The sequence below is a fragment of the Trichosurus vulpecula genome, chromosome 4 (genome assembly GCF_011100635.1).
Source record: "Trichosurus vulpecula isolate mTriVul1 chromosome 4, mTriVul1.pri, whole genome shotgun sequence".
NCBI classification, from domain to species: Eukaryota; Metazoa; Chordata; class Mammalia; order Diprotodontia; family Phalangeridae; genus Trichosurus; species Trichosurus vulpecula.
In genome coordinates, this window is record NC_050576.1 from 96,210,663 (window position 1) to 96,235,263 (window position 24,601).

General features: G+C 37.4%; 1 protein-coding gene across 1 annotated transcript in view; it reads left to right on the forward strand.

Annotated features, from left to right (window-relative positions):
* LOC118846200 (complement factor H-related protein 2-like) overlaps positions 1-24,601 on the forward strand; it is a 31,785-nt gene that overhangs the window by 2,079 nt on the left and 5,105 nt on the right. Inside the window, exon 2 of the mRNA XM_036754493.1 lies at positions 10,559-10,777. Coding sequence (XP_036610388.1) covers positions 10,559-10,777 — 219 coding nt within the window. The remainder of the gene's footprint in view (positions 1-10,558; positions 10,778-24,601) is intronic.

The window sequence follows — 24,601 nt, forward strand, 5'->3', positions numbered from 1 at the left end:
TTCCTGTGGGATAAGATTCCCTATTGGGTGTGTATGGTATTCCCTCCTTAGGCCAAATCTGATGAGAACAAGGTTCACTCATTCCCCCCTCACCTGCCCTCTCCCCTCCTCCCACAGAACAGCTTCCTCTTGCCACCTTTATGCGAGATAATCCACCCCATTCTATCTCTCCCTATCTCCCTCTCTCCATATATTCCTCTCTCATCCCTTAATTTGATTTGATTTCTTTTAGATATCTTCCCTCATCTTCAAATCACCCTGTGTCCTCTCTCTCTCTCTCTCTCTCTCTCTCTCTGTATATATACATATATATACATAGATATATACATACATACACATTCACTTATATATATATATATATACATAAACATATGTATATGCATATTCCCTTCAGCTACCCTAATACTGAGGTCTCATGAATCATACATGCCATCTTTCCATGTAGGAATGTAAACAAAACAGTTCACCTTTAGTAAGTCCCTTGCAATTTCTTTTTCTTGTTCTTTTTCTTGATTACCTTTTCATGCTTCTCTTGATTCTTGTGTTTGAAAGTCAAATTTTCTATTCAGTTCTGGTCTTTTCACTGAGAAAGCTTGAAAGTCCTCTGTTTTATTGAAAATCCATATTTTGCCTTGGAGCATGATACTCAGTTTTGCTGGGTAGGTGATTCTAGGTTTTAATCCTAGCTCCATTGACCTCCGGAATATCGTATTCCAAGCCCTTCGATCTCTTAATGCAGAGGCTGCCAGATCTTGGGTTATTCTGATTATGTTTCCACAATACTCAAATTGTTTCTTTCTGGCTGCTTGAAGTATTTTCCCCCTTATCTGGGAGCTCTGGGATTTGGCGACAGTATTCCTGGGAGATTTCATTTTGGGATCTACTTGAGGAGGCGATCGATGGATTCTTTCAATTTCTATTTTGCCCTGTGGCTCTAGAATATCAGGGCAGTTCTCCTTGATAATTTCTTGAAAGATGATGTCTAGGCTCTTTTTTTGATCATGGCTTTCAGGTAGTCCAAAAATTTTTCAATTATCTTTCCTGGATCTATTTTCCAGGTCAGTGGTTTTTCCAAGGAGATATTTCACATTGTCTTCCATTTTTTTATTCCTTTGGTTCTGTTTTATAATATCTTGATTTCTCATAAAGTCACTAGCTTCTACTTGCTCCAATCTAATTTTTAAAGTAGTATTTTCTTCAGTGGTCTTTTGGACCTCCTTTTCCATTTGGCTAATTCTGCCTTTCAAGGCATTCTTCTCCTCATTGGCTTTTTGGAGCTCTTTTGCCATTTGAGTTAGTCTGTTTTTTAAGGTGTTGTTTCTTCAGTGTATTTTTCAGTATTTTTTTGGGTCTCCTTTAGCAAGTCATTGACTTGTTTTTCATGGTTTCCTCGCATCCTTCTCATTTCTCTTCCCAATTTTTCCTCTACTTCTCTAACTTGCTTTTCCAAATCCTTTTTGAGTTCTTCCATGGCCTGGGACCAGTTCATGTTTTTCTTGGAGGTTTCTGTTGTAGGCTCTTTGACTTTGTTAACTTCTGTCTGTATGTTTTGGTCTTCTTTGTCACCAAAGAAAGAATCCAGAGTCTGAGACTGAATCTGGGTGCATTTTCGCTGCCTGGCCATATTCCCAACCAACTAACTTGACCCTTGAGTTTTTCAGCAGGGTATGACTGCTTGTAGACTAGAGAGTTTTATGTTCCACGTTTGGGGGGGAGGTGCTGACTCTGCCACACCAGCACTGCTCCTTCCCCAAGAACCCCCAACCCGGACTGGGCTTAAATCTTCAGCAGGCTGTGCACTCCTGCTTTGATCTGCCACTGAATTCCTCCCACCAGGTGGGCCTGGGGCCAGAAGCAACAGCAGCTGTAGCTGCCCCACCTCTGCTGCCCCCAGGGTTGGTAGCCAAAAGGCGAACTCCTTCCACTCCCGCAGCTTTTCCCACTAACCTTCTCCGCAGACTTTTGTGTTTGTGGGTTGAGAAGTCTGGTAACTGCCGCAGCTCACTGCTTCTGGGTGCTAGCGCCCCCTCCGTAGGGCTCCTGGTCTGCTTGGTCCATGCCTCTCAGGCTGGGCTCTGCTCCACTCCATTCCCAGCTCCCAGCTCCCAGCTCCCAGCTCTGTGTGGGATGGACCTCACCCAGAGACCATCCAGGGTGTCCTGGGCTGGAGCCCTGCTTCCCTCTGCTGTTTTGTGGGTTCTGCCATTCTAGAATTGGTTCCGAGCCATTTTTTATAGGTTTTTGGAGGGACTCGGCAGGGAGCTCATGCTAGTCCCTGCTTTCCAGCCGCCATCTAAGAGATTGAAATAGGAGTGAGAATACAGAGGGTAAAATATTTTAGTAGAGGTTTTGAAGGAGAGATTGAAATTATTTGAGTGGGTATCAGTGGATAAATTTCTAAACACAACCAATATAAATATGCATATAAAGAAAGACAGTCTGTGAACTCAAGGAGTTTACAATCTAATGCAGAAAGATTATATAAGAAGAAGCTGAATGGTTGTGGGGTATGGTAAAGGCATCCAACCAGGGAGCAGAGTAGAAAAGGCTCAGAGTACAGCTGATTGAGAGGGAAATGAAGACATGACTGGCCTGGGAGCATTCCTTAAATGGAGCTTCCAGGAGGAGTCATCCAGTCAGAGGGAGAGATCACAAGGGTAGAATTTACTTTCAACATGTGAATCCCAGGAGTATAATGAATTCCTAAGAAAAAGACATTTTCTGTGGCATAGTAGAGAAACTCCAGAGTAGATTCAGGAGAGAAATGCCTAAATGGAAGCTGTGAGTCAAGACTCCAATTTCTGTGCTGTGTAGGTATTGACAATATCCTATTTAAAGATCAGACTATTTCTATAGGGCATTATTAGAGTGACATTGTGGAAACTTCAGAGATAGGCCAACGTATGGTTCCGTTTAAACTCTCTCTAAGTCCTAGGAGTCACTCTCTTGAGGAGAAATACATGTTTCCTACTTGGCAGTCTAGCTCTTGAGACCCCACCCAAAGACTTCTAATTCTACAAACTCAAAGTAACACATTCATAGTGCATGGGGTATTTACAGAACCAGCTATTCATAATAATGGCCCTTTGGAATCTCAAATATTGACAGTTACATAACAATGGGGCAAAGATAAAATATTATAGATAATAATGTATTGAATATTATTAAATATTGATAACAAAATGTAGTATAATGTTCATCTAACCCAAGATCACACTCTCCCACTGATACACTCAAAAGCTATGGCGAAGAGGGGGACACACTTACAGAAACCTGGCAGGGAATCATGTGAAAGATGAAAACTCATGACTTTAGTGTAGCTTACAACCGTAGACTCAGCTTCCACATTTTTCAGTACATTTCAGAACATCTCTAACACATGTAAGCTGAAGGGTTGTGAGGGTATGGTTACAGTTCCTCTGCACATTGATTCAATGTTAATCCTTACCACTGTTCATGCTGGGGAAATCCCCTTCTTTTCTCTACTTAATCTACCTTTTGTAAGTTCTTTCAATTAATCATCTCCCTTAAAGGGGAATCTAGAATGTTAGCTTTTTATGTGAACAGTCATTTTCTTCAAACCAAAAAATTGCTAAGGTCATCAAAGCAGCTATCTCTGATTTATACAGACCATCTCAGTCACTCACTGAACCAGATATTGCAATGTCCTGTCAGAATGGGAAAACATAGTTCAGGTTCACTTTTGTCTTTTTTTAAATTTCTTTTTTTAGTTAGTTAAAATCGGCTTTCTTTCCTTGCCTGTTGTGTATGGTCAAGAAAAATGAATTTCTCCACTGGCCATACCTAAAAATGTGTATCTCACTCTGCCTTCTGTGTCTTTCACCACTCTATTGGCAAGTGGCTAGAATCATCACCTTGATCAGCATTCCTGAATTTTTCAGTTTCATTATGTAAATTTTTCTTTTGGTTCTATCCACTTCACTTTGCTTTGGTTCATAAATGTCTCCCCAGGTTTTTCTCATTTCATCATTCTTACAGTATTCCATCACATTTATAAACCAGAATTTGTTCCACTATTCCCCACTTGATAGGCACCCCTTCAGTTTCCAATTCATTGCCAAAACAAAAAGAGAAATAAGTATTTTTGTACGTCCTCAGTAAGAATGTTTTTGCTTAGGACTAAGTCCTCCCAGGTGGCACCTAGGTGGTGCAGTAGATAGAGCTTTAGTCTTAGAGTTAGGAAGATTTGAGTTCAAATATGGACTCACTTACTAGTGGTGTGACCCTGGACAAGTCAGCTAACCTCTCTTTGCCTCAGTTGCTCATCTATAAAATGGAACACACTGGAGAATGAAATGACAAAATCCTCCAGTGTCTTTGCCAATAATACCCCACAGACAAGCCTATGGGCTCACAAAGATTCATATATGACTGAAGAACTAAAAAATAAATGAACCCTCCCTAAACCAACCCTTCATTATAGTTCCTCTTTTCTTATCTTTTCTCTCCATCTTGTTTCCATATTAAGAGAAATTCACTTCTTTATCCAACTGTGTGTGTATGCTTGGCCCTTTGGCCATTTCCAATGACGGTCAGGTTCAAGTGCCAGCTACTCCCACACCCTATATCCCTCTTTGTGTAGAAATCTATTTGTGCACCTTGATTTTGTGAGATTATTTTGAATAATCTTCTTCTCCCTCCTGACCCAAACTATGTATTTCTTCTGTCTCTTTTCACATTTTTAAAAGTATCATCAAAACCAATAGAAAAAGAATAAATTACAAAAATGCAAGTATAACAGAAATAACTTTTTAAATGACTGATTAATCAATGTTTTCAAATGAAAATGTAACAAATGAGAAGACAAAAGACATAAAGACAACATACAGAATGAAAAAAATCTACTTAAAGCTCTTTCTGTTTAATGGCATTTGTTTGTAAATCAATCATACATTTATGAAATTCCTCACAAATAACCAGTTCCCTCAACTACCTTAACTTTTCCCGGCAATGTTTTCATCATGTTAGCTTTGAAATCTTTTCTTTTCTAGTACAGTGGTAAATAAACCTCAGTCATGTTCGGGTTAAATTATTAAATATTTGATACTAATAAGATATTGCTGACTTCCTACTTTATCATTGCTGTATAGAATGATAATCACCATCTTTTGTCTAGAGACTCATCTTTCATTTATGGATAAATCCTGATTCTATCACTTATTAACTGTGATGTTAGGCAACTCACTTTGCATTTAAGATCTTGGTTTCATTTTCTTTAAAATATAAGGATTCTGTTAAATAATACCTAAGATTCATTAAATCGTTCACATTCTGGGTTTTTGCAGAAAATTCTTAAGATAATTTGTTCCAATGAATTCAGAAGAAACATGGGGGGAAAACAAGCAAAACTCCTTTTCCATAATTATTGTAATGTTGGCCACCTTTAAGAGTTGAGGAAACAGAACATATTTTTCATGTTCTTATCTTGTTTTCTTGTTCATGTAAAATGAACATATATTATTTTACTCTTCCTGCTACTGCAATCTACACTGCTCATGTGTTGTGAAGTCTAGTTAATTATACCTCCAAAATATCTGCTGCATATATGCCCTCCTTACATTCCTATTGCCATCAACATAATTCAGGTTACTGGTACCTCTCACCTAGAATATGTTAGTAGTCTCCCAGCAGATCTTTCCCTCTCTAACTTAGCTGTCTAATCTTGAACTTTTTCTTTCTATTCCATTCCTCCATGGCACGCTATCCAAAAGACATCTCAAACTCAAAGCAAACAGGGTGAATACAAATCTACTTAACTTCACTCCACATCTCTTGCATTCTCTATATCCCAAGCTACGTTCTAAAATTTGAAACTGGAGCATAGTTGCTGGTCTGTACAGGATGTCCCTAAAGTCTGCACACATAGGAAAATTGATGGCAATGTGGAGTTATTGCAATGAGTTCATGTGAATTTTGCAAAACATATCAACCTTTGCATCACAAATGATGGATATCATATTGAAGATGTTATTTGTAAATATTCCAATTAAATAAGATGTGGTTGAAAATTTCATTAATTTCATTTCTTGAAAATATGCAATTTTGTCTGTGTGTCCAGACTTTAGGAACACCCTGCAGTTTACTCATTCTCTTTACATTTTCACCTACTTCTTTATCTTCTCTTGTGAAGTTGTCTATCTATGACCAATAAGCAATCAGTTCCCAAATCTCTATAAAAAGTTTATGTGTGGACACACATTATCAAGCTATCTGAGATCCCATATATGGAGAGCACCAAAGCATTTGGTGGTGATGATGATGCTGCTGTAGCATGACTTCTCAAAAGCTGTATTCCTTACAATTTGTGAGACATTCTTTATTTTTCTGACATATAGGGAAACTATATACCCACAATGACATTGCTTTGCAGAGGATTCATGGGAACCTCTGTCTCTCTCTGTCTGTCTCTGTCTGTGTGTCTCTGTCTCTGTCTCTCTCTCTCTCTCTCTGTCTCTCTGCATCTCTCTCTCTCTGTCTCTCTCTCTCTGTCTCTGTCTCTCTCTGTCTCTCTCTGTCTCTCTCTCTCTCTCTCTCTCTCTGTCCCTGCCTCTCTCCCTCCCTTTAACTTGTATGCCTGGCTGGCTTTCTCTTTCCTTTCCTCCCTCTCCCCTTTTCCCTGTCTTTCAAAATGATTTCATCACAAGCAAAAAGTTTACTGCTTTCAAATGGTATGTGTTGTCTGCAGGTAGTCCCAGAAAAAGAGAGAAGTTGCTGCCCTCATCAGGGCTATTGGCATCATTGGATGTCTTCTTGCCCCCTATGGCAGGTATCATGTGATATATAAACATAAGTGCTGGGGATACAAAGTCAAAAGTGATACAATTTCTTCCTTCAATGAGGTTAGTACCTATTAGGGGAGATATACATATAGATGTAAATACAAAATATCAATGCCCCCAACAACAAAAAAAAGGGTAAAAGGTAATTTTGTAGGTGGAAAGGGCTAGCAGATGGGATGATCAGCAAAGGCTTGATGAAAGTGGCACTTGAACTGAATATTGAAAAAAATATGGCATCATTTGAGGCAGAAGTCAGGATGGAAAGTCGAGTCTTAAAGGACCACAAGTGCAAAGGGATGGAGTCATAAAATGGGCCGTTGTATATAAGGAGCAGTAAAAAGACTAGTTTGGCTGGACCACAAAGTGCATGAAGGGGAACAGTAATGCACTCATGTTGGAAAGGTGAGTTAGGTTCTTAGAGTGAAGAGCTTTGAAGTCCAAACAGAAGTGCTTATTTTTTGTCTTGGAAGTGATAGGGAGCCACTGGAATTCATTAATTAGAAGCCAAAATTGGTTAAACTTGTACTTTAGGAAAAATTCCTTTACAGCTGTGTGGACAATGAATCAGACTGGGGAAATACTTGAAGCAGGGTAACTAATTTGAGAGGTATTGCAATAGTCTAGACAAAAAGTGATGAGAGCCTGACCTAGGTCAGTGGTTGATGAAAGTGTGCTAATTCCAAAAGGACAGAATTTGGAGAAATGATTATATATTTAATAAAAGAAGAAACCAGAACCTGACATTGTAGTTGTTTGTTTTTCATTGCACCTGAGAATCTATGATTTTGTTTATATGGAAACTTGGCACCAATTTAGGTCATAGCCAAACTATAAATCAGTAGGTACATCTTAAGGCATTGCCTCATTTTAAAAGAAGTGAGAGTGAGTTCAATACCCAAGGTCTAACTACAAATGCAAGTGATTTTTTTATGGCATGTCCTAAAACCATGAGCCAGCATGGTATATTAAATAGAGAGTCAATCACCATGGAAGGCTGGGGTTTAAATTCTGCCTCAAAATTATACTGGTTACATGAGCCTCACCAAGTCATTTAACCTCACTTTCTCCCAGGAAAACCTCTAGGACTATAAAAAGCAGAATGGATATCCAATCAGCATTGAATTTTTAGATAAGAGTCCCTAAACCAGTAACATCACAAGTGTAGTCCAAAGAAATCAAACTAGTTGATGCCTCCAAAACATACTGCTCTTGTGACTGATAAAAAACCCTTTGCTTTTCTATACCCCAAGCAACATTCTAAAATTTGAAACCGAAGCACAATTGCTGATCTGTATTGTTAAGATGTCATTTACTCATTATAAACTACACCATGAAATTACAGGTACCTTCCATCCCACATTTTACCCTCCCCCAAAAATGACTGATAAATTGAGTATGAGGGCATTTCCAATATAGAACTTCCAAAAATATTTTCAGCAGGGGCAATACCATTGAATTCCTAACAACGTCTACAGAAAAATGTTAGTTAGATGTTTAAGGTTTGGTATGTTTAAAGAAACAAATATTACTTTATAGTCAAATCTCTTATGTTTTATTCAGAAATGAGTCCATGAACACAAAAACATTACAATGAAACCTGTGTAAATCTCTCTAAAAACATCACCTTGTTCTTTTTAAATCTGTAGAAAAGTTTTTCTTGCATTAGCTTTTATTCAATTTATAATTTCATTCTTGTAGGAAAGGATGAAATCCTTTCCTGCCCCTACTAAAAAAAATCTGAGAATACCATACTATGAATGTAAACATTCATTATATGCCCAGATGAGTACATACAAGACAAGATGGAAGAAAACACTAACAAATTGAGGGTTTCATGTAGGAAGTAGCAGCTGACAGGGGTGGTGAAGAAAGCTAAGCATTTTAAGAGACAAAGGTGAGGAAGAAGTATAGTTCAGGCACAAGACAGCCTCTTCAAAATTCTGGAGATAAGACACAGCATGCCACATTTGGAGCATCTACTTGTCTAGTTTGACTGAAATGTAGATTGTATAGTGGAGACTAATATAAAATATTTAGAAAGGTAGATGGGAATCAGATGATGGGAACTTTTATATTACAGACTAAGAATTTATTTTTTTTCACATTAGGAACAGGCAACTACTGAATTTTTTGAGTGGACAAATGACATTTTCAGACCTGCATATTAGGAATAGTAATTTCACTGTTGTGTGGAGGATGGTTTGGAGACAAAATAAGATTAGAACCAACTAGAACAACTAAGAGGCTATTGTAGTAGTCTAGGCAAAGCCTTATGAGGACATGAACTAGGGTTGTGACTATGTGAGCCTCAGGATAAAGGAATAAAATAAGAGAAATATCATGGAAACAGCATCAACAAGACATAGAAATTAATTGGATATGTGAGGTAGTGGAAAGGCAAAGGTAAAGGAGGATTCAAAGGTTGTGAACCTGTGTCATTAGGAGGATGGCTACTCTCTACTAAAAAAGAAAAGTGCGTGGGAAGAATGTTTTCAGGAAATAGAGGAAAATCAATTCTAGATGTATTGAGTCTAAGATATGGATGTGAAATTTGTATCAAAATGTGCAACAGGCAGTCGATAAGATGCTACTAGAGTTCAGGAGAAAGATGAAAGTTGGATATGTAGATTTGAGAATAATCTTCATAGAACTAATTGAACTGATAGGAACTAGAGAGATAAGCAACAATGTTAAGAAAGAGTAGAGAAGATGTCCCTGGAAGGAGCTTTGGAGGATATTAATATTTAATAAGAAGAAAGATGGAATTGTAGCAGAACACTAAAAAGGAATGATCAGATAGATATGAGAACAAAGAGCAAGACAGCATTGTCATGTAGGCCAAGGGATGAGAATATAGTGGAAGAGGAGGCATTCTACAAATCAAAATATCTCCATATCATAGTTGAGGAACAACTCAGGGATCCAGCCTAACCTTCATCTACCTTAATGTCTTTAGCTATTATAATTTCCTAGCCAACTTTGGGTAAGCACTATTCCTTAAAAAAGCCTTTAAATTCTTATTCAGGGGCAGCTACATGGCACAGTGTGTAGAGCACCTACCTTGGAATCAGGTGGACCTGAGTTCAAATTTGACCTCAGACACTTGACACATGTACTAACTGTGTGACCTTGGGCAAGTCACTTAACCTATTGCCCTTCCTTCCCCCCTCCAAAAAATAAATTCTCATTCATTCATTCATTCATAAAGGAAAGGTCTGGCAAGAGCAGATATGACATTTTAATATTTTATGCAGAACTAACTGCATTTCTGGGGTTGTGAATGTGGGGGTGAACAATTGAGCAATTAAAAACTCTTTCTAGGGGTTCTATATAGTGTGTTTAATTCCGGGCTGGATTACTGAGAAATTTGTAGGATTTCTTTAGGGAAGAATTTAAAAATAGGCAAGTTACTAACCATTTCATACAATTTAGATGTTATCATCCTCAGAGCATCTAGTGGAATATAAGTACTCAAAGGCAAAGAAGGTTACATTTGTCATCGCATCCTAATGGCATTGGATTGTGTCTTGCATGTAATAGGCATTTCAAAATATTTGTTGAATTGGATTGAGATAACTTTCAAAAATTCCTTCTAACTTTATGATTCTAAATCAGTGCACATTCTGAGATCACAAATGAAAGGAATGCAGTTATAGTATATTGTAAAGTATGTATTCATAATAGGAAATTAAAATTAATTAAATGGTTAAAATTGTTAATAAAGAAAATAATTTCTTTTTACTTTACTTTCTCCCAAGAGAGGCCATGTGATTATCCAGAAATTGAAAATGGATTCATTTATAAGCCATATTGGCAGGCTGAGAAATACTATCGAAGTTTGTTTCCACAATCTATTGGAGAAATAATGTACTATCGTTGTAATGAAAATTATGTGCCTGCTCAAGGATCCTCCTCAGACTATTGGACAACATTTTCATGTACTGAAGAAGGATGGTCTCCAGTACCAGAATGTATTGGTGAGTATGCTTCTTTCAACTATTTGTAATGGGCCCAAATGATAGGAACTCCCAGATTATATTTGGAAAGGATATAACATTTCACTTCAGTGAGATCTTTATGCCATCATCATTGAGTGTTACATAAGGTTAACCTATCAGAAGAAAGTTAATTTTGCAAAAGCCAATGAACTTTATAAATTCTCAAGTCTCTTCATACTAGGGTCCACCCTTCATGAATCACTACCATAGGATGCAATTTGCTGTGTTCAGTACCATTGAACTCTGATATCACTTTCTGCTTCCCTAATTACACTGTTTCTTCTTGGATAGTACCTCCTGCTCTCTGATAATGCTGATCATTTTATGAGATTGCACCTGGCTTCTTTAGTAGTACTGTGTGTTGTAAGGTACCATTGCCTGCTCTCTGGTAGTGGGGCCTATTCCCCAAAGTGCTTCCTGCTCCTTTGATAGGATTATCTGTTATCTTACAGCACTGCTTATTGTCTGACAGTGTGATTGCTACATTGTCTTCTGGACTGCCCTTAACTTAAAAGATGAATTTTAATTCAAATCCTTGATCTTTAACTTCCCAATTTCTCCCTATTTACTTCACACTTTACTCCCCAGAGGTCAATCCATTATAACAAGGATTTATTTCTACAGAGAAAAAAAGAGAAAGAAGAAAAAAATGGGAAAACAATAAATACAACAAAATAATCTTACTATATATAATGTTTCATACCCAAGGACCCAAATCTTCTATAGAGGAGTAGGGAGAAGTGTCTTTTCATTTCTTATTTTGGGTCAGGTTTGCTTTTAGGATTTTTCAACATTCTTTTTTATTGTTTAATAATACTTTATTCCCCCCCACCCCATTACATGTAAAAATAGTTTTTATCATCTGTTGTTTCAAAAGTTTCTAGGTCCAGGGCAGCTATGTGGCACAGTGAGTACAGCACCTACCCTGGAGTCAGGGGACCTGGGTTGAAATTCGACCTCAGAGACTTGATACACTTACTAGCTGTGTGACCTTGGGCAAGTCACTTAACCCCAATTGCCATGCTTACCAAACTCCAAAAAATGTTTCTAGTTCCTAATTCTATACCTCCCTCCTTCCCTTCATCCCTCCCTTCGATGGTAAGCTACCCAATACAGTTTACACATTATCAGTAATGCAAAATATTTCCATATTAGTCATTTTCTGGGAGAAAACACAAACAAAAAAGAGAAAGAAGGAGGGAGGAAAAGAAGCAAGCAAGGAAGGAAGGAGAGAGGGAAGTAAGAAAGTGGGAGGTACGAAGGAAGGATGGGAGGAAATAAAGAGGGAGGGAAGAGAGGAAGGAATGGAGGAAGGAAGGAAGGAAGGAATCAGAAAGGAAGGAAAGAAGGAAGGAAAGGGAACAGAAAGAGGGAAAAAAAGGAAGGAAGGAAAAAAGAAGAAAAGAAGAGAAAATAGCCTGTTTTTCCATTCAGACATCATTGTATTCAGACGCCATCAGTTCGTTCTCTTGAGTTGGATAGTGTATTTGATCATGAGTTCTTTGGGATTGTCTTAGATCATTATATTGCTAAGAATAATTAAGTCATTCCCAGTTGTTCCTTGTAGAACATTGTTGTTACTGTGTACAATTTTTTGCTGTTGTTGTTGTTGTTTTCTGGTTCTTCTCACTTCACTCTGAATCTGTTCATGTTAGTACAGATCTTTCTGAAATCATCCTGCTTGTCATTACTTATAGCACAAAAAATATTATAATCATGTACCAAAACTTTTTCAGGGATTCCCCAAATGATGAGCACCCCCTCAACTGCCTGAGTCCCTGACATTGTCTCATTTTTATCAACTCCCTTCCCCTGCCACCATATCAAGGATGAAGCTAACGGTCAGGCTCGACCTGGGCTGAGTTGAGATGCACTGTGGACCCATTTGGCCTTCTCCTTCTCCTAGCCACATTAACAGCAAAATTCTTGTTTGAGTCAGTAGACTCTTGAGCAATAACTTGTTCTGCTGCCTGAGATTCCCTATCTTGCTGTGGCATAGCAGTAGCCCCATTTCTTTCACTTAATTACAATCTTTCATATAACAGCTGATAACACCATCCAGCTTTGCCTAGATTGTGATGCCCGCAATTCTTCCCCTGGCTCAATTTTAATCTCTCACAAACATCTTTCCAAATCCCTAGGGTCTCCCCTCTGTAGCCTTGGCTCCCAGTTTTCACAGAGTCCAGCTCCTTTAGCCCATTCCTTTTGCAGGGAGGAATAAGATAAATCCTCCCAGCCTAGGATATTCATGTATTCCTCTGAAGTTCTTGCCAGATATAACAGTAAGGCAAAATTCATGATCTCAGAGAGGACCTTGGGCATGCCTGAATGGTTCAGAATCACAAAGTATAATGAATTCTCTACATAGGAGGCAGAGGAAGTACAACATTTATTCACACTCCTAAGGATCACGCTCAAGGACCAATGCCCCCAATTCAATATTGCGGCACCAACATTCCAAAACCAATAAGCCCACATCACTATAGTAATGAGGAGACTACTCCCAAATATTTTAGCAGCAAATCAAACCATACTTGTGCTTCGCCTCAATCCTAGGGTCCTCCTATAAGAAGATCACTCAGGAATCCTAACTCCTTGCTCAGCACTCACTTTCCTTCAGCTCCATTGACTCCAAGGCCTGAAACTCCCTCCTGTGTTCAGCACTCTCCACTCTGCACACACTGGAAGCTGCCCCTCAGCTTCTGAATCCTGCTGCTCCCTGCTCCACTGCTTGTGGCTCTGTTGTGTCCAGCTCCACTCTCAGTCCTCAGTTTCTCCTCCTCCTAGTCCTCAGTCCTCAGTTTCTGCTCTTTCTGAGTTCTGCTCTCTTTTTTTAGACAGTCCCTAGCCATGATCTGGTTGACTAGAATTCGGGCACATACCATTGGCCCTGGTCTTAGCAACCCCCCTTAGGGCCCTGAGGGCTTCACACCTCTCTCAAACTAGCAAACTAGTTTGCTAACTATCTGGGACCTCACACTTAATTAGTGAAAGGGTGTGGGCCTGTCTCTAATCAGACCTCCCTTTGTTGGCCCCATCTGAAGCCCCACCGGAAACCTATTCAATGGGCAGGAAAGATCTTTTCACTTACTGATTGGCTTTACAGAATTTAAACTAAGTCATCTTGATTCCAAGATTTATACTATACCTAACTAGTAAAAATGATTAAGCTTATCACTTTAACTGAAAGTGATTAAATCAATTAATTACAAGTGCTAAATTTAAAAATTCCTTCATAAGATCATGAACTCCATGAGGGAAGCAAGTATCTAAATTTTGGCAGGAAATTAAATTCTGTATCTCCTTCAGGACTTAGCACAAGTTTCTACATGAACGAAGTGTTGTTTTCTTTAAATGTTTGTTGAATTGAAATGATTTGAGTTATGGAGTGCAATACAATTTATTTTTGTAGAAATATTTAAATAATGTTTCTCTTATAATCTTTTTTAAAGAGTTTTGAGCTCTTGTCTTCAGGCAGAGGGATGAAATAAATCAGGTGTGGAGATGCTGTAGCCTTCTAGATCTTCAAGTGTGGCATTTTGACTGAATCCAAAATTCACACAACAAATCCCCTTAATAAAAAGATTTATTCTATAAAACTTGGACTCAGTCAAGAGGTCACACCTAAGAACCTAGGAGGCCACATACGACCTCAAAGCTGCAAGTTCCCCACCCCTGAAATAAGTGTTTTAATTCCACTTCACTGTTTCCATAGTTCTGTTTTCATCCTTCTGGACATTTCTGATGTCTTTCAAGCTATTGATTAAATTCCTTGTCATTTTCTTTAAATTTTACTTCCATGACACTGCACATACCTGGCTTTCAGTCAAGATTGAACAGATGAAATGCAAAGTCACATGTGCACAGGGGGTCATTATAATCACAGAGAGAGAAGAGCTTCCTAAGAGTATGGGGGAAGAAATTTGAAAAAAAAAACTAGTTAACAAAAGAAATTCTGAGAATGTATAAAAAAATATGAGCTATTTCAAAACAAACACAATGGACCTGGAAAACATATTTAGGAGAGATAATTTACATGTCATTGTACTACTTGAAAGTCAATACCAAAATACCTAGACATAACATTTGAAGAAATCGTAAAAGAAACCTGCCTAGATCTCTCAGAACAAGAGTACAGTATAGGATTTACTTGTCCCATCCTGAAAGAAAACAATATGAAAATGTCAGAGAATATTACAGCAGAAGTGGAGAGATGCCTTTCAAACAACAACAACAACAAACAAACCTATAAGCATCCAGAAAGAAATGATTCAAGTTATGAGGAACCAAAGTCAAAATTACATCAGACTTAGCAAGCACTCTTTAAAGGAGCAGAGAGCTTTGATATGATATTGCAGAAGACTAAACATCTAGGCTTACAACCAAGAATAACTTACCCAAAAAATTGCGTAAAATCCTACGTAGGAAAAATTGACCTTTATTGAAACAAAGGATTCCCAAGCAGTCTTGATGAAAAGTCAAGAGCTAAACAAAAAATGTGTGAAGCCACCATAAGGAGCTAAACAAAATTAAACTCTTTGCATTCTTATATGGGGAGATTATACAGATAGCCCCTCAGAAACCTCATAATCACCAAGGATCAGATCATAGAGGGAGCTTGATTAGTTCAAGAACCTAGGAGCAATTCTGTGATGTTTTGATTTCTTAAAAAAAGAATGGAAGGGATACAAAAGAGGAATGCACTTGGAAAGGAGTGAAAGGAAAGGAAAAATCTTGGGAAATATCACACAAAAATGTTTTGTGTAAGTAAAATCTATACCCCAAGAGAAAGGAAGTGGTGGGGGCAATGGGTGATACTTGAATGTCACTCTCAGCTGGACTGCCTAATGGAGGGAAGTATACACACACAGAGTTGAGTACTGACATACATTTCACCAACAGGAAAACAGGAAGTAATAGAATAAAGAAAACAAACTCTCAAAGAAGAGTTGGGAAACAAAGACAAGACAATTTATAAGAAATGGGATAAAGGGAAATACACAATTAGCAAACACAACTATGAAAGAAATAAAATGAACTTATGCATAAAACAGAAGAGGACTGCAGAATGGTTCAGAAATGAAATCCAGAAATGAGACATTTAAAAGAAATATATTGGAAATAGAAAGATACACACAGAATTAAAATAAAGGATCTGGAAGACAATTTGTTATGCTTTAGTGAAGTAAAAAAAAGAAGGGTAGTAATCATAATCTCGGAAAAAGTCACAGCATTAGTTAAAAGAACTAAGCAAAGAAATTATTTTTTTCCAGAATGAATTACTATCAATAATAAAAACATATGTGATACAGCAATAATAAAAACATACATAAAGAGTTACGTGCAGAAATAGACGGCAAAATTACAATAGCAGGAACTTCAATTTACTCCTCTCATACCTATATAAGTCTAACCATACAATAAATAAGAAAGGAGATAATGAGATGAATAAGATGTTACAAAGATTAGATATTATAGATCTCTGGATTAAGCTGAATGGGAATAGAAATATGTATACCTTTTCCTCAGCTATATATGGCATCTTCATGAAAACTGATCATGTCAGGACATAAAGGCTTCACAAACAAATGAAGCAAAAATCATAAATATTAAATGCATCCTTTTCTGACCATTTGGCAATCATTACATTGAACAAAGGATCTTTGAAGCAAACACTAGAAGATTAAGTGGAAACTAAATAATTTCATCCTAAAGAATAAAAGAGTTAAAGAAGAAATCATAGAAAAAAAATCAATCATTTCATTAAAGATAGTGAACAATGAAACAACATACCAAAACTCAAGGAAATCAACCTAAGCAGAACTCATGGAAAAATTTAAATCTTTAATGCTTTCGTCAATAAAAGAGAAATAACAGTTCAAATGCTATAGCAGCTAGATTCTAATGCTTAAGACTCCTAGCTCAGTATCCTTTCTTTAAAAAAAAGATCTGGATGTAAAAGGTTATATTTAAATCACAGATTCAATTGGATATATTAGGGTAATTATAAGTAATTAGCAAATACTTTGTGGTTAATTAGTGAAAATGTTGAATATGTTAATAATAATAATATGGAAATATATAGAAAATTTCACAAATCCACAATTCATAGAAAATAGGAGAGGAATTTTGCTTCATAAAAAGAAATAGTATACTTATGGGTTGAAAGTTATTTAGTTAAATATGCCTCAATTTTGGCTCCATTCCCCCAAAGGGATCTAGTTTTCACTTATAATTGTTATGTTTCTATAACAATATTTATAAGGAACCCATACACTCTTTGAAATTATTGCTACAAATCATGTTCTTTATTATCCACCTGATACTTCTCTTCATTTTTTAAAGTAAAATGTGTTATTATACCCTTGCATTGAGGAAGTTCTGTCCAGATCTTATTTATACAAACTCTATCTGGTTTTCCATAAATTTAAAGGTAACAAATACACTTGTAACTCACTGTTTCACCAGGCTGATATCATGCCTTATTTTGCTTATAATTTCAGCATTATCAATTTGAGGTGCATGTCCACAAGAATTATCTAAAAAGAATTAAAGAAGAATATCTCTAATCAGTTTTGAAATTGTTTGTTAGTCATGAAGTTCTTCGGAGAGGGAATGAAGTTCCCCATATTATTGGAATAGATGAGAGTTTTGAAGGCAAATAGAAAACTCTGAAGCTAAAACTAAAACCTACAAATTAATAAGCAAAACAAATGAAAAAAACTAGAAGAAGGCATCTGTGTAGTAAGTGAATCCTTTATAAAAGATTTATAGAGAGATACAGATCAGAATCATACAGAATATAAGAAATCAAGGAATGATTACAATATATATTAGTTGATGTGGGGTTCAATGAAACACTAAAGAAAGAGTAGAGAGTTCATTATAGAGAAGTTAACAATATCATCAAAAGAGACCTGACTTCAGATTTAGAGATTAGCTTTTGTTCTCTTTCATAACACTTTGAGATATATTCTCTCATTCAATGCCCATCATGCCTGTGGAGTAAGCAGAACCTGTATTCCCAATTCAGAGATAAGAAACAAAATCAGAGAAAGGCTACAGATGTTACTGATAAATACAATGGATAAATGAAGAGTAATTCACTTCTACATCTTTGAACTTTGACTCATATGCACCTTTTATCTCCCCATGGAATCTGTTACATTTTTTGTAATCATTTGTCATGTTTCAGGTAACTTTCCCAACTTTTGAAAAGACTTTAAAACCTGAACATAAGAAAGGCAACAGCTGATGAGTGGTCAGTCAATTAATCAACATTTATTAATTGTCTATGATGTGCCAACCACTATTCTAAGCACATCAAGAAAGGCAAAGGATACTCTCAGTTATCAAGGAGCTCACAGCCAAATCAGGGAGACAATATGTAAACAACTCTGGAAAAACAAAATATACATGAGATAAATTGATGATAAAAAAGGGAATGAAAGGCTGCTTATTGAAGGTGAGAGTTTAAAGAACTCAAATGAAGGAAGCAGTGAAGTAATTTCTGTCTAAAACCATCTGCACATATTACCTGTAAGGGGGATAAGCTAGAAGCCTTCCCAATAAGATCAGAGGAGAAAGGATGTCCATTATTACCACTGTTATTCAATAAAGTTCTAGAAATGTTAGCTATAGCATTAACAGAAGAAAAAGAAATAGAAGGAAATAGAATAGGCAATGAGGAAACAGAACTATCACTCTTTGCAGATATTATGATGGTATGCTTAGGGAACCCTAGAGAATCAATGAAAAGTTAGTTGAAACAACAATTTCACTAAAGTTTCAGAGTATAAAATGAAGCCATACAAATCAGCAGCATTTCTGTATATTACCAACAAATCCCAGCAGCAAGAGATAGAAAGAGAAATTCCATTAAAAAGAGCTGCTGGGGTGGGGTTGAGGGGGTGAGCCAAGATGGCAGAGTAAAAGCAGGGATTTGCTTGAGTTCTTCCTGAAACCCCTCCAAATACCTGTAAAAAAAGGACTCTAAACAAATTCTAGAGCTTCAAAAACCCACAAAATGGTAGAGTGAAACAAGTCTCCAGTCCAAGACAACCTGGAAGGCCAACAAGAAGGTTCTATCACACTGGCTGGGAGCAGAGCACAGTACAGCATGGGACACACTTACAGAGACTAGGCCTGAACAGGCCTCAGAAGATGGAATCACTGGCAATTGTGGTGGTTTCCAGACTTCTCAACCCACAAATGCCAAAGACAAAGTGGAAGGTCAATGGGGAAACTCTGTCTGACCTGGGTGAGAGAAGAGCATGATCTGGCCCCTGTCCCAGGGCAATGGCAGAAGCAGTAACTGCTTCCAGAACCCCAGGCCTATAGTTAGGGGGATCATGCAGCTTATCAGAGGGGGACTGCAGGCATCTCTTTGCTGGCACAAAGGTGGGATTCTCTTGCTTTGCCCTTCTTGGATCTGGGTTGCAGTCCAAGGTGGTGGTCCTGGGGTGAGGATGACCACTGGCATACCAGAGCTTGAGGTGGCTACAGAGAGAGAATCTTCCTCACAATTCCAAGTCTGAAAAGAGTGCTTGTGGTCACTCTCAGAAGAGAGCACAGGCCAGGATGGTAGTAAACACTTATCCCTCCATCATACCAACTTAGAAGAACAGAAAATTTATAGGTGTCTAGAAGTATCTCTGACAATAGCTGCTCAAAACCACTGAAACCTGTGACAGAGCACTCTCCACTCTGGAAGCAGAGTTCTACCTTGACCAAGAGCTCAAAAATCAAGTACTTGAGTGGGAAAATGAGCAAACAGCATTAAAAAATCAGACTATAGAACATTACTTTGGTGACAAAGAAGAACAACATACAACCAGAGAAGACAGCAAAGTCAAAGCTCCTATATCCAAAGCCTCCAAGAAAAATATGAATTGGTCACAGGTCATGGAAGAGCTCCAAAAGGAGTTTGAAAATCAAGTAAGAGAAGTACAAGAAAAATTGGGAAGAGAAATGAGAGTGATAAAAGAAAATCATGAAAAGCAATTCAACAGCTTGCTAAAGGAGACCTCAAAAATACCATAGAAAATAACACCTTAAAATCGACTAAACCAAATGGCAAAAGAAGTCCAAAAAACCAATGAGGAGAAGACTCCCTTAAAAAACAGAATTGGCCAAATGGAAAAGGAGGTACAAAAGCTCACTGAAGAAAATGATTCCTTAAAAATTAGAATTGACCAAATGGAAGATGATAACTTTATGAGAAAATGGAAGTTACAAAACAGAACCAAAAGCATAAAAAAGGAAGACAATGTGAAATATCTCATAGGAAAAACCACTGACCTGGAAAATACAGCCAAGAGAGATAATTTAAAAATTATTGGACCACCTGAAAGCCATGATCAAAAAAAAGAGCCCAGACATCATCCTTCAAGAAATTATCAAGGAAAACTGCCCTAATATTCTAGATGCAGGGAGTAAAATAGAAATGGAAAGAATCCACCAATCATCTCTTGAAAAAGATGACAAAAGAAAAAGTCCTAGGAATATCATAGCTAAATTCCAGAGCTCCCGTGTCAAGCAGAAAATATTGCAATCAGGCAAAAAAACTATTTAAGTATTGTGGAGGCACAATCAGGATAACACAAGATTTAGCAGCTTCTGTATTAATGGATTAGAGGGCTTAGAATACGATATTCTGGAGGTCAAAGGAGCCAAAAATTACCTATCCAGGAAAACTGAATATAATACTTGAGGGGGAAAAGAGGATATTCAATGAAATACATGACTTTCAAACATTCTTGATGAAAAGACCATAATTAAAAAGAAAAACTGTCTTTCAAATACAAGACTCAAGAGAAGCATGTAAAGGTAAACAGGAAAGAGAAATCATAAGGGACTTATCAAAGTGGAACTCTTACATTCCTACACGGAAAGATGATATTTGAAACTTATTAGACCTTTCTCAATATTAGGTTAGTTGAAGGTTATACATATATATTTATATATAATATTAGATATATACTATATACATACATATGTATATATAGGCAGAGGGCACATGATGAATTGAATATGAAGGGATGACATCTAAAACATCAAATTAAGGGGTGAGTGGAATATATTGGGAGGAATAGAAAGGAAGAGATAGAATAGGGTAAATTATCTCACATAAAAGAGGCAAGGAAAAGCTGTTACAATGGAGGGGAAGGGGGGAGGTGAAAGGGAATGAGTCAACCTTATTCTCATCAGATTTGGCTTAAGGAGGGAATAATATACACACCCAATTGGGTATCTTATCCTACACAAGAAAAGGGGGATGGGGATAAGGGAGGGTGATAGAAGGGAGGGCAGACTGGGGGATGGGGTAATCAGAAGCAACACTTTTGAAAAAGGATAGGATCAAAGGAGAAAATACAATAAATAGGGAGGGGGATAGGATGGAAGGAAATATAGATAATCTTTCACTATATGACTTTTATGGAAATGTTTTGCATGACTACACATTTATAACCTATATTGAATTGCTTGCCTTCTCAATGAGGGTGGGAGGGAAGGGAAGAAGGAAGAGAATTTGGACCTTAAAGTTTTTAAAGACAAATGTTAAAAATTGTTTTTACATGCAAGTGGTAAGTAAGATATACAGGCAATGAGGTATAAAAATCTATCTTGCCCTACAAGAACGTAAAGGGGGAGGAGATAAGAGGAGTAGGGTGGGGTGACAGTAGGGAGGGCAGACTTGGGCAAGGGGAAGTCAGAATACATGCCATCTTGGTTGGGGGCTAAGGCAGAGACAGGAAGAAAATTTGGAACTCAAATTTTGTGGAAATGAAAGTTGTAAACTGAAAATAAATAAATTAATTAAAAATAGCCTACAGGGGAAGGAGGGAGGAAAATACTAGGAACTTAATGTTTTAAAAAATTAGTGTTAAAAATTTATATACAAATGAGAAATATTTGGTGAAATATGAATATATTAGAAAAAAAGAACAGTAAGGAAATCAGTTTCACTGGATCCCAGAGTGTATGAGGGTTAAGGAAGATTGTAAAGGTGTTTGGAGAGAGAGAGAATGTTATGAATGTCTTGAACACCAAAAATATTTCATGTTTGATCCTTTGGAGAAATCTTGAAAGCAGCTCAAGGTGATAACACTGAGTATTGTCAGCCTTTCTTGAAATTAACTTCTGACAGAGAAGAGATAAAATACAAAGTGAATCAGAATTTCTGGGGTGAAATTTTATTGGTTGTTTCACAGTAATACTGATCACAGAGCCACATATCTTGGAAGGAAGGAGAGGGAATTTGTGAAGCAGATGGACTTTTTCCCCCATTTTGTTGAGACAGCGTGACTTTAGGCAATTTTCTTTTTTGGGTTGGCTTTTCCTGTGTATAGTGCATTTCTGTGTTTTGGAACAGGATGTAAACTACCTAAGATGTGGAACACAGAGAGAATGGAGGAGTCTGATTAATAATTAATCAATATTAATTGATCTACAGGACAAATGATTAATCTATAAGATAAATTCAGCAAAATCTTCTTATTTCTTCTACATTCTCTAGGACGTTCCTTTATACACAACAGCAAGACACTGGCGGCTAGTGGTCATGTGACCCTGTTGGAAAAAGAAGCACTGCAAAAACCCTTCCTCTCCTCTTCCCCTCTCTTTCTAGGATACAATCAAAGTTGTATTGGTATTGAGTAAATAATTGACAGAGTAGCTGAGTGTGCTTACTTGTTTTTAGATACAGAACCAAGCCGCGTTAGCTCTATCACTCTACCACTATTTGGACTTCTGTTACCTAAGCAAAATTTTATTTACTTCATCAAGTTTGAAGGACAGCAAGAGCAGGAACTGAATTTTACAAAAGCAAAACAAAATGCATGAGGTAGTATTTAGGAGCCAGATGCATGCTATTACCATCTAATAGTGTTCCTGAGAACAACTGATGAGAGGAGCTAGTGATGTCACAACCTAGGGTAGGAGGGGCTAAAGCCCTTATGAGGAGCTGCTCCAGCTTTTTATTCTTCATCTCAGTCTCCTCACTCTGTTTCTAATTCCTGAATTTATTACCTGTCACAATGGATAAAATGCAGTTCCTGGAATCAGGAGGACATGAGTTCAAATCCTGCTTCACACAGCTTCTATTTGTGTGACCCTGGACATTGCCTTCTCAATGAGGGTGGGAGGGAAGGGAAGAAGGAAGAGAATTTGGACCTTTGTCTCACTGTTTCTGTTTCTGTTTCCTCATCTGTAAAATGGACATAATGATAGCATAATAATAACAGGGTTGTTCTGAGGATCAAATAAGATATGGAAAGTGTTTATAAAACCCCCAAAGATACATAACTTATAGCTCTCATATAGTGCTAGTAGCATCCCTCTGTTGATTATTCACAAATTTCCTGGATATATCTTTTTGTGTTTTGTTTGTTTGCTTTTTTGGAGGAGGGTAGGCAGGCCAATTGGGTTTAAGTGACTTGCCCAATGTCACACAGCTAGTGTGTCATGTGTCTGAGGTTGGATTTGAATTCGAGTCCTCTTGACTCCAGGGCCAGCACTCTACTCACTGTGCTACCTAGCTGCCCCCTGGATGTATCTTCTATGTGGTTGTTTGTGTGTTGTCTAGCCCAATAGATGGTGCGGTTTTTGAAAGCAGAAACTTGTTTTTTTTAAACCTTCCTTTATATCACTAGTAATAATGTTTCTCCTTTGTCCAGGAATCCTGAGGACCTTCCCCTCTCAGTTTGATATTTTCGTTTTTTCTTTTGAGTTTTGATTGAAGAGGCCATCCCTCGAATAACTCCTTAAAGAGGCCTATTCACTGAATGGCTCTTACCTCACTCAAAGTGAGAACCTGAAAAGACCTTAGCCTAAAAGGGACAGGATCTCCCAATGCATCCTGGGCCATCTCCAGTTGTCCTGGTAATATCAGGGAACTGGACCTAGGTGGCTCTGGAGGAGAAAGTGAGGCTGGAGACCTGGCACAGCCCTCCCTCATTCAAATTAAACTCAACTGTAAGTCATGTCATCATTTCTCTGATGTCATGGTCCTCCTTGAGAACAAAAGACCAACATACACGAATACACACAAACACAATATATGTGGCCAGTGAAAAGCCATAGTATTTGACTTTCTGTCTATATACATCATTAATCTACTCTGAATGTTATATTTAAAAAGATCATTGTTAAAATTTCTTTGACCTGCTCAAGTTTTCATCATTAATTTCTTATAAGTTAGTTATGATTTTCTAGGTGACTTGCATTATTAACTAGAAAGGCCTGTTCTCTTGCCTTGAAACTAGATTTGCTGTCACTCACTCTTTTCTAATAAATAGTCCTTCAACAAGCAATTAAAATCTTAATTGATTGAAATCCTGGAATTTTACTTGCATTCAGGACATTCAGCTTATCCTGGATCTACCCTTATTTTCTTTTTGAATGTTAAAAAGTATATTTTGAAAAAAACCAACCTCTGAGCACAGTTACACTGTAATGTCCTCATTCTCCATGAAAGTCATAGATTCTTTGTTGTTGGCCTAAACTCAGGACCTTGTAAGACTTCTCAATGTGTACTGAGACAGAAGGCTAACAACAGAAATAAGGGAGAGTAAGATTCTTACCACTAGTTCTCTCAGGTTTTCTGCTTTTTTTGCTCCTCATTTGGTTTAATCATTTTTTCACCTCGTGCAACAATTCATGACCTCTTTTGGGGTTTTTGTGGCAAAGATACTGGAATGGTTTGCCATTTCCTTCTCCAACTCATTTTACAGATGCGGAGACTGAGGCAAATAAGGTTAAAAGACCTGCTCAGGCTCACTCAGCTAATAAGTATTTGAGGCC